Raw genomic sequence first — 10531 nt, 5'->3', positions numbered from 1 at the left:
TGCTGAACTGATAACAAGATGTGATATATCCATACAATGGAATATTATTCAGCCATAAAAGGAGTGAAGTACTCTATGTGCTATGGGTAGACTTTGAAAACATTATACTAAGTGAAAGAGGTTGAACACAAAAGACCACATATTGTATGATTCCATGGATAAGAAACATCTAGAATAGGCCAATCCATAGACAAAAAGCAAATTAGTTGTTGGGGGCAAAGGTAGGGAGATAGGGAGTGACTGCTTAACGGATACAGGGTTTCCTTTGGGGTAATGAAAATTTTCTGGAAAAAGGTAGTGGTGATGATTGGACAACACTGTAATGACCTAAATATCACCGAATTGCATCTTTTAGAATGGTTAAAATGGTTCATTTTATGTTATGTGAATTTTACCGCCATAGTAAAAAATCCAGCTTGATCCAAAAAACATTGCTGGGGCACCCTGAACAGTGCACTCTAAGGATGAAGCCAGCACAGAAGAACAGTGATGTCAATTTCCTAAATGAAAAGTTATTAATAAAATTTTCTTTTGTATTTTAGGCTTTCCTATTCAGGTACTTTCTATTGACACTCTCGTCCAAGAAGCGATCCAAGCATTTCACAACAATGAGAAGATCAGCGGAGTCCTTCAGAAAGCAGCCGAAGAAAAGGCTCTACCAGTTAGGCAAGAGAGTAGTAAAGAAAACCAGGCAAGTGAGATTTCAGTTTTCTTTTCCCCACCTTGTACATTAGAGATTTCCAACTGGATGGCATCTAAAGAGATCCTCTAGACCAGAGGTTGTCAGACTTTTCTGTAAAGGTCCAGAGGGTAAATATTTTAAGTTTTATGGTCCCAGAAGCGATATCGAGGATATTACATAGGTACTTATATAACGAGAGAAAATTTCAACCCCCCCTCTCCACTCCCCACATACATACACACACATAAGTTTGCCTAGGTGGGCCATCCAGGGTGGTGGGCTGGCTTTGTGCCCAGTTACCATCAGCTGGAGACATTCTCTTGAGGAAAGAGCCACCAGCTGGTAAAGCTGCTAAAGGGGTGGAGGGGCCCAATTGTGAGGGCTTGGAGAGGGGTGAGGTATGAGTGTTTTGGATGAGTTCACCACGTCACCAGCTCTCAGAATGGAATTCCACTCCCTAGAGCCTGACAGTGGCCAACGGCAAGTCCTCATCTCATAGATGCAGCCTGATGCCAGTCCTGGGCAGCAGCCAAGGAGGGTGCTGGAGAGGAGCAGACAGAGGGCGAGGGTGTAAAAACAGCCAGTCAATTTTGGTCCAGGGACCATAGTTTGCAGACCTCTGATCTAGACTAGTAGATCTCAGTTTTGAGGGGTGGCTGGTAGGGGAAGGTCTCTTACGGTTTACCTGCATTACCGTTTCCATCAGTGTTGCATCTTGCTACATTATTACATAAAGATACTAGGGCAGGAATTAGGAGAATGTGCCCCCCCCCGACCCCCGAAAATCATGGTGTGGTCCAACCTGCTCATTTTAAAGGAAGACAGTAGAGACCCTAAGCATGAGTTGATTTGCTTGGGGTCAGAGGCTTGTTGACGGCTAGGCTGTGATTGGAATCCCAGATTCTAAATCCAGTACTCTTATCCCTGCCTCATCCTGTTTCTGAAATTGAATAAATTAGCAGAGAATCTAATCCAGGTCATTTGCATGAGCTGCAAAATAAATACCCTTTAAATGTGATTCTGGAAATAACCGGGAGAGTTTTTCTTCGCGGTGGGCTGCCCCTTCTCTGTTGTGGTACTCTGTATTCTAATCAATACAGTGATAGATAATGTACATGTTTTTCCCTTATTTCCCTTTTGGCTATGACTGACACCTCTCAGATTGTTCTTTCTAAGGTGGTTTTCCACAAACTCTACGTCTTTCTCAGCTCCCATTATACTTTCAAAATGGCAGTTGCTTTATTTTACATAGAAATTGAAAGACAGATTATACCATGGGTTACTGTGTGTTTCTATAAGTACAATTATCAAATTTTGTTTGCTTCCAGAACTCACTGAGCTCTTCTTAATATCATTAATGTTTTAGATAAAATAGTCTATGTTTTTAAACCCTACTTATAGACGTAAAATTAAGAATGTTATTAAAATATGACAATGTTAAAATCTCTCCATGTGTGCTCGCATGTGTTTCCTCCCCAAAGGATCTGCAAAATGTATTTTCAGCTGAAGCATTACCAGAAACAGAAGATAAAAGCAGACTTAGTAAGTAAGATATCGAAACAAATCATCCATCATTTTCATGAGAGAGACAGATTGACAAACAGTAAGAGCACACGGATGTGAGCACAAACCAGCTTTCAGGGAAAGAAAGGGGAGAGGGGGAGGGATGCATGGCTGTCTACATGGTCATGTGACAGAAACAGCAAGATAAACCCAGACGTCCCTAACCACTGTCTACAACTGGGGATAAGAGACGACGATTTCAAAGGAATCTTCTCACACCCCTTCAAGTAGTTGCTCAGTTTTGCTGTGGTTTTGAAAACAGTCAGGCTAAATCATCGTCACTCTTCCTGGCTTTGCAGGGAAACAGTAGTTTATGGTTTCTTCTCACCCATGCAGCTGGGGGGAGTACTGCTGTGCTCTCTGCATGCTGCTGCTTTGTTCACTGTGATGAGGAAGGCTGCGGCTCTGTCTCTTCCATCCACCTGAGCAATGGTTCCTTAGATAAAGCTAAGTTTATTCCCAGCCTTGGGCAAAGCAAATAGAACCAAGCTTCCCAAACCCAACGAAAAGTTACCTCCCTTGGGATCTGGGCTTTAATCCTTCAGATCCTTGGTAGAACCACTGAAGGAAAACAATTTTAAATCTTAAATATCTTTTCTATTTGTGCTAGTAAGGCTTTGCCATATTCAATCGTTGCCTGATATTCTAGCACAAAATCGGTTCCTTCTGTGTCATAACCATTCTTGCTATCACCCTTGGACAATGTGTACATTTATTATGAGCAGGCAACTCCTCCAGAGCAGTCAAGTTTCCCATCCTTTAAAAGAACATAACCTGTCCCTTGTTTCAGTTATTTGTTTCTTATGAGATAATTGACTTTTTAAACTATCATAAGTATATTTTGTGACATATTCTATTACAGAAGTCCAGTAAATTATAAACAGACTCTGAAAACTTATTTTTTCCACGGAATTTAACTAAAAAACCCTCTGACTTCTAGAGTTTTCCACTTTCAGAAGTGTTTGTTACCTATAACTTGATAATCCAGGAAAGTAAAAATGTAACAAATTAACATCTTAATGACTTCTCTTGAGATCTTAGCTTGTTTTCCAAAAGGAGAACCCAAACTATGTTCAAGTATTCATAGTGACATTGTTCTGAGTGAGCCATACTGGAAGGAAGTACACAGTGGCCGGGACTTAGTGTTGTGGAATGAAGGTAAACGCCATGCTGTGCTGATGCTTTTACTTCTTTCCTCTGAGTGTCTCAGGCATAGCTGAATCCAATCACCCACGTGTCCAAAGCCACAGACGGTCAAATGTTAACATGGTTGTTAGCTGTAAGTACCGGAGTATGTTCTTACCACTTTTTCTATTGCTAGGTACCAATACTAGAAAAACACCAAAAGCTGAAGAAGTCGTAGCAAGTGATAGTTTCTCTGAAGTAAGTACTATGACCTAACTTTGGCTACTAGTGTATTGAAATGTGTTTTGATTCATAGCCTTTTCACAGCATTTTCATCTTCAAATGAAATGAAATAGCAATGTGCTCCTCTTTGGTTTAAAATAAATCTGATGGTGAAATTAGCTAAACCTGAATCTACTTGATATTTTTTATATTCTTAATACTCTTTGAATCTAAAGCAGTGGAAATTGCTTTCAGTTTTGCCAGGTAAGAAAGTAAACACATGCTCTTAAAAATTTTAGACTTATGCCAAATTTATATTTATGTATTTTTCCTTACCTCTTAATTTTTGACTTTTATTTCCTCTCACAATTTCTTTACCTTTAAAGGTTTTTTTTTTTCCAGAATTTATCCTTAGACTTACTGTTGACTCTGCAGAATTTTTTATTCATCCCTGAAAAAATGTTTACAACAATCTACAGGCTATTGCTTCTAATGCAAACTAATATTTCTATATATAGTATTGCTTTACTGTATATTGGAAACATTTTTGATCATCAAATAGAATGGTCAGATTAATCAAGTGGGATTTTATTAAATAAAATGAAAGTAAATAAATAGAAGTATATTTGATTACTTTTATTGTTTGTTTCATCAAGGAAACCAGTTTCATAATATTTTAGATTTCAAAACTGCTTAAAGATAGAAAAAGTTTTGGAAGAATATGCAGCAACCTGTAAATGTGATGACCTATGGGGAGAGAAGTGGGTTTAGAGAAAGTGATAAATGGGGACTTATAATTTTTACTCTGTATATTTTAACTGTAAATTAGCAGAAAGACTAAGTATATTTTTATATTTACATTTATTGAGTTACAAATCCCCCAAATTCCACATTCAATTCAGTTCAAAGGGCATACTTTGTTCCATGCATTGTTGTAAAGGGGGAGTGGGTATGTCAGTGATCAAAAAAGTCAGGGTTCCTGGACTTTACGGAGTTTACATTCTAAACGATGGAAAGAGATAGTAAACCATAAACACACAAATAAGTGAATTATATGAACCATTAGATGGTGATGATGCCATCAGAAAAGAAAAAGGAGGGTAAGGAGATCACCTTGAGAGCGTGAGATTTAAGCGGATTGAAAGAATCACCCACTGGATCTGGGGAACCATTTCAGGCTGCCAGAATAGCGGGATGACAGCCTTGGAGCAGAAAGGTGGTTGGCCAGCAAAGTGGGGGAAGAGAAGGGATGAGGTTAGAGAGATGAGTGGAAAGGGAGAAGAATCAGGCCAGCCAGAGCCTTGTAGGCAGCGGTGAGGACATTGGGAGTAAAGGAGGAGCCTGTGCAGGGTTTTCAGTAGAGACAGTATCATTTGACTCATAAAATGCTCACTCTGGTGGCTGACTCTATTTCAGAATAGGCGCCAGGGATGTTCCTGTGGATATAAAGCAGCTTAATTAGACTAGCCTTCCTACAGATAACAATATAAAGGCTGGACAAAATACAAAAGCTAATTATATGAGGGCCTGAAGCAGGCAGCAAAAAAAGCAAACAGCAAAAACCAGGCAGAAAATATATGAGATTTGACCATTGACGGAAGAAAACTTCAGTGGGCAAAAGCCAGGCTTGTGCAAGTTACCCCAGAGGACATGCCGCATCTGTGTGCCGTGAGTGGTTAGAACTCGAGAAGAAAGCCCTAATCTCTTTGATTTAAGATATTAGAGAGTGAAGTTTGGGGATGCCAGAGCAGCTGATAATTAGAGAGGAAGATCTTGGAAAGGAGGGAGCCAGAGGAGGAGCCCCGAAATCTGCATATACATTTTCCTTAAACGCTTGGCTGATTCCAGAATTGTGCTAAACGATCACAAGTGTCTTCACCAGAGAACATGACCATTTAAATTGTTTTCCCTCCAAATATTTGGAATCTGACTTTTAAGTTAGCTGTCCCCTACCATTGTTTATTTTCACAGCTCACTGTGCGTGCTCAGCTTGGTGCAAAATCAGAAAAGTTGCTGAAGAAAGGAAAGAGCATATCTGATACATTGCTAGTCAGCATCATGGTAAATGCTATTAAGTATGTATCACACTTTTCTCTTTTATATCTATTTAATATGTTCTTTATCAAATAGAGTTGTATAAAGAACAATACAGAAATATTTTTATGTTCAGCATCTAATGAGTTTACCTAAGAAAACACAGCAAGATAAAGATAAATTTTGTGATTTACATGTCTATATTTCACTCCCCCCCACACACACCCTTTACCAACCTTGACTTCATTCACCCAGATGTGAATTCAGGTTAAGTTCTATCCTGTGTGGGGAATTCAAGGAGAAATTAGATACTTGGGAAAGCCAAGGGATTTGGAGAAGAGAGACCCTAACTATGTGGTCACGGGCCAGTGTGCTTCCTCATTTTGTGTTTCCAGAGGAGGGAGTGACCCCTGCGACCCAAAGACTGGGTAGGAAGGCCATGAGAAAGTAGAGGTTGCACAGGCAAGGACTCACATATATGCATAGCACAGAGCTGATGTGCAATAAGGGTAAAGAAAACATTTAAGTAGGCTATAATATTGTAATTCCTCCTTTCTAAGGACAGAGGATTCCCCTCAGCCCTCCTTTACAATACAGAAAAGAGAGAAATTAAAAGAAGCCATAGGTGCTCCGTTGATCCGTGTAATAAAGAAATGAGGCTGAACAGGCTGGAAAAAGGAATCAACAAGGCTCCTGTTGCAGGGTGTTGCAGAGCTTCGAGTGAGTGAGGGGTTTGGGGTAACTCTGCTGCCTGAGAAACGTTAAGACCGAGAGATGTGAGAACAGGAGGTTTTGGAGAAGTTTTGTCAGGCATCTGGAATGGACTCCCCCTTTAGAGTTTTCTTAAGAGACCTCATTAAAGATTTAAGTTGCCTTTCAGTTGTGATGTATCTTGGACTGATTACTCTTTGAATGCAACACTGAAGAAACTGGGCTACAGTGATGCTATTCTCAAAGCTGCAAGGGATCTCATTCTAATAGTTGCAACATTTTTCAGTACTGGAATAAGCCATGGGAGTCCTTGTTCAAAGAAAATTGTATATGAAAAGCATCAGCTGTAAAGCAGATCTTAGCTGTGGTTTCACTGAAGTTGGAGTGTCTCCACCCCATCCCCAGAACTCCACTACCCTCCCACCACCACCACCACTACCGTCATCCCCTCTGCCCCTGAGGTACCGTTAGAGAACTGTCATCGGTTTGACATCCTTTCATTTAGTCCAAATGCGTCCTTTTTCAGTGAGGAAAGGAAGGCACGTGGCAGCTCAGTTAGGCAATCCAGTCACGTATCTGGTTAGTGGCGCGGCCAGCGCCAAAGCCCAGGTCTCCTCACTCCCTGTTGTCTGGTGGCCTCACTCTACAGCGTGACAAGTGTGGCCCTGGCCTTCTTCTCCCTCCGAAGCAGCTCCTGAGACTGGAGGTGGGAGAAGAGATCCCTCAGCCCTGGTAAAGTGCTCAAGAAATTTCTCTCCTCTAGCTGAGGCCAATGAATCAACAAACTCCTCCTGAGCAGAATGCTTACCACACGCTGGAAAAACTATAATAGCAAAAGGCAGGCTTTCCTTTCTCTTCATAGCCTAATAGGGGTAATAGGATCTGTGACCCGAAGACAGCTTGATACTGTGGGAAGATCACTGGATTTGGGGCCACTTGCAATTTTATGACTTTGAACAAGTAAATAAAACCTCTCTGAACTTTGATTTTCTCCCCTCTTCCTTGCCACACTGATAGAAGGATCGTATACAGGCACCAAAGTAGACTTCCAAGCCTTTAGAAAGGGATTCTAATTGTTTAAATGAGTTTTAACAGAGAAAGAAATGAAATCATAACTTTTTGTCCAAAAATCAAAATCGTAATCTTACATAATTGAAGTTTTTTTCCAATTTAAAGAAGTTGAAGTTTTTTTTCCAATTTAAAGAACTAAAATAATTCTTGGAGCACCTATTCTCTATAGAGGATGCGGCACTGAGTACAAAAAACAAAGAAGTGACCCGTACCCTTTAGCAACTTATAATCTAACTGAGATACAGAAGACTCACTTGAATTTTTCTGTCAAGAAATATAAGAGTTAAAAATTGTGTGGTGAAGTGAATGAGGGTCCAGAGGAGTTCAGATCAGGCTGTTATGACTCCATGCTGGATTGGGTGGGGTAGGAAGAAATTTCCAGGTTGGCAATGTGAGTATCCACCATATGCTACACTCTGTGCTGGGTTCTCAAAATGTGTCATCTCAGTTCATCCTCACCAGCATCTTGTGAGGTGTGTTATGTTATCCCGCTGTAGAGATGAGGAAATTGAGATTTTAAAGAGGAACAGCCTATGAACCCAGCTAGGAAGTACAATTTATACTCACATAACAGGGAGGAAATTGGTGTGTTCAAAGTGAATGGTTCAAAATGGTTCAAAATTGTGAGAGAAGAAGTGATAGGGAAGTAAGTTGTGGCCGGTTCATTTTAAATACCATGTTATGGCTTCTAGAATAGATTTGGAGGGCAGCAGGGACCCACAGAAGGATTTTGAGCAAGGGAGCGATTGTGGTACATTAGGAAACCTAATTCTGGCTGTAAAGAAAGAAAATTCATGCAGAAGGAGGTTACTGTGAAATTGAAAGAAAGATAAAGGCAAGATTCACTGTGTTATTATTTCTAAAGGACTTGTGTCTATCAAAATGTTAATGATTTGTCCTTTCCTAATTTAGTCAGATACCTATAAATAAAGGCTGGGTCCTGGATGGCTTTCCAGTGACATTAAACCAAGCGAAGCTTCTGGAGGAAGCACTCACCGGCTGCAACAGAAACCTCATAGAACTGGAGGGAAAGAAATCACAAATATCCACACTGGCTGTTGACCCTACAACTTCCAGAGAAGTGCCTCTTCCCCCTTCTGCATTTGATTTTGTCATGTTATTAGATATTTCAGATAATTCCTCACTGAATCGCATGAATGACGTCATGGGTAAGCTGGACACTTTTTTAAAGTGTTATTTTCTGTAATTCAGAGCTCTTTATTTTTCTTTGCCTGAAATGGTGAATATTCCCATTTACAATTATAAGTGGATAATAAAGAATCCATTTAGGCTTCCAAAGAATTACCTAGTCCAGCACAGTTGCCTCCTGGGGCTCCGTCAGTGTTCAGCACTGTAGCCCAAGCCTGGAGCTTGTGGAGAATTCCATGCCAACTACAGGCATCTCATTCAACCCTTCCATCAACTTGGCAGCTCCCCTGGCAGAGAGGCGCCCTCCTTTTCGAGGCTTGCATACGTGGAGGAGCTTCTTGTAGCTACCTAGTACATCTTGGTGTGCCACCCAGATGAAGTTCATGAACCACACTGGTGCTGCAAGCAAGCATCTGGTAACATCCTTCCCTTGGATTGCGTGTTAACTGAGGAGCAGGTATCAGTTGGCTGCAGTCCTTCCACACTGGGGTCAAATAGTCTTGCCAAGATTCATGGTCTATTTACCTACTTTTCATTGTTGAAATGAAAATATTACTTTATTCCACAAGTTCAGTGGTTATGGGTAAAAGCACGTAATCTTGAACCCTGGCTTTCCAGGTTTTTAGGCATTTGACCTTGGGAAAGGTACTTCCTTGTTCTAAACCTCCATTTCACATCCTATATAATAGAATGCTTCATTGTATCATTTTGGATATTAGAGGAAAACTGCCTCTTTACTCACAACACTTCTGACACCAAAGGTGTGTGGGTTTTCCGTACCACCCTGTTCTCCAGTTCTTGAAAAACACCCACTGGGGGTCCTGTAATTTAGGCTAATTCTGGCACTAACTCCCCAGGGTTATCACAGGTTTTCACAGGTTAAGAGCTCAGTCCCACAAGACCTCTCCCCACTTCAGATGCCAGTCTCAAGTAGTGGATCCCCAGGTTACCCACACTCCTGTCTGACTTGACTACAAATTGGGGGTTTCCATGACCCCTCCTCAGGTCTGATAATTTTCTATAATGACTCACAGAACTCAAGGAAACACTTTACTTACTATTACTGTTTTATTATAAAGAATGCCATAAAGGATACAAATGAGCAGCCAGATGAAGAGGAACATAGTGCAAGGTCTGGAAGAGTCCCAGGCTCAGGAGCTTCTATCCTCATGGAGTTTCGGGTGGTGCCACACTCCTGGCACGTGGATGCATTCACCAACCCACAAGCTCTCTGAATCCCTTCTTTAGAGTTTTTATGGGGGTTCCATTATGTAGGCATGACTGACTAAATCACTGAGCATTGGTGATCAGTCTCTAGTCCCTTCCCCTCCTTAGAGATCAGGGGGTAGGACTGAAAGTTCTAGCCCTCGAGTCACTTGGTTTCTCAGGCAACAGGTCCTACCATCCAAGAGTCACCTCTTTGACATAAACTCAGATAAAGTTGAAAGGGGCATATTATGAATAAAAATAAATGCTCCTTTTACCTCTATCACTCAGGAAATTACAAGGGTTTTCAGGGCTCTGTGTCAGGAGCCAAAGTCCAAATATATATTTCTTATTATATCACAATATCACAGGCATTAAATGAGATAAATGTTAAACATTTAGGATAGAATCTGGTACATGATACTAGGCACATAGTATCCACTAGGAAAAATAGTGGAAGACTTTGAAATGAGCAAAAGATTATTGGATACCCTTTCAATAGAAGGTTGAGTACTGTCTTTTGGACCCTGAGGAGTGTCTGGTTTCAGAGGGGTCTATGCCTTTCATTGGCTTTGACTCAGCTCTTCTGTAACTATAAATTGTAGGAGACTAATAGTAATTCAAATGATTCTGGTTCATGGACATGTAAATGAATTTGATTTAATTAAGATAAAATTAATTTCTATACTTTGAAAAGATGATTCCAAGTATGACATTGCTGTATACATAGTAACCAGTCTTTCATCTATTACCATCTATTTCGGCATT

At 40.6% G+C, this 10531-nt stretch overlaps 1 protein-coding gene across 1 annotated transcript in view; it reads left to right on the top strand.

Moving 5' to 3' along the window:
• SPEF2 (sperm flagellar and cilia associated 2) overlaps positions 1–10531 on the top strand; it is a gene marked incomplete at its 3' end in the record, with an annotated part of 107407 nt that overhangs the window by 70496 nt on the left and 26380 nt on the right. The window contains exons 11-15 of the mRNA XM_007466842.1: positions 543–691; positions 2164–2224; positions 3567–3628; positions 5564–5667; positions 8321–8577. Of these exons, the coding sequence (XP_007466904.1) occupies positions 543–691; positions 2164–2224; positions 3567–3628; positions 5564–5667; positions 8321–8577 (633 nt within the window). The remainder of the gene's footprint in view (positions 1–542; positions 692–2163; positions 2225–3566; positions 3629–5563; positions 5668–8320; positions 8578–10531) is intronic.

The sequence above is a fragment of the Lipotes vexillifer genome, unplaced genomic scaffold (genome assembly GCF_000442215.2).
Source record: "Lipotes vexillifer unplaced genomic scaffold, Lipotes_vexillifer_v1.1 scaffold647, whole genome shotgun sequence".
Lineage (NCBI taxonomy): Eukaryota > Metazoa > Chordata > Mammalia > Artiodactyla > Lipotidae > Lipotes > Lipotes vexillifer.
Note: the sequence above shows the minus strand (reverse complement) of the source record. Positions and strands in the feature narration are given on the sequence as shown.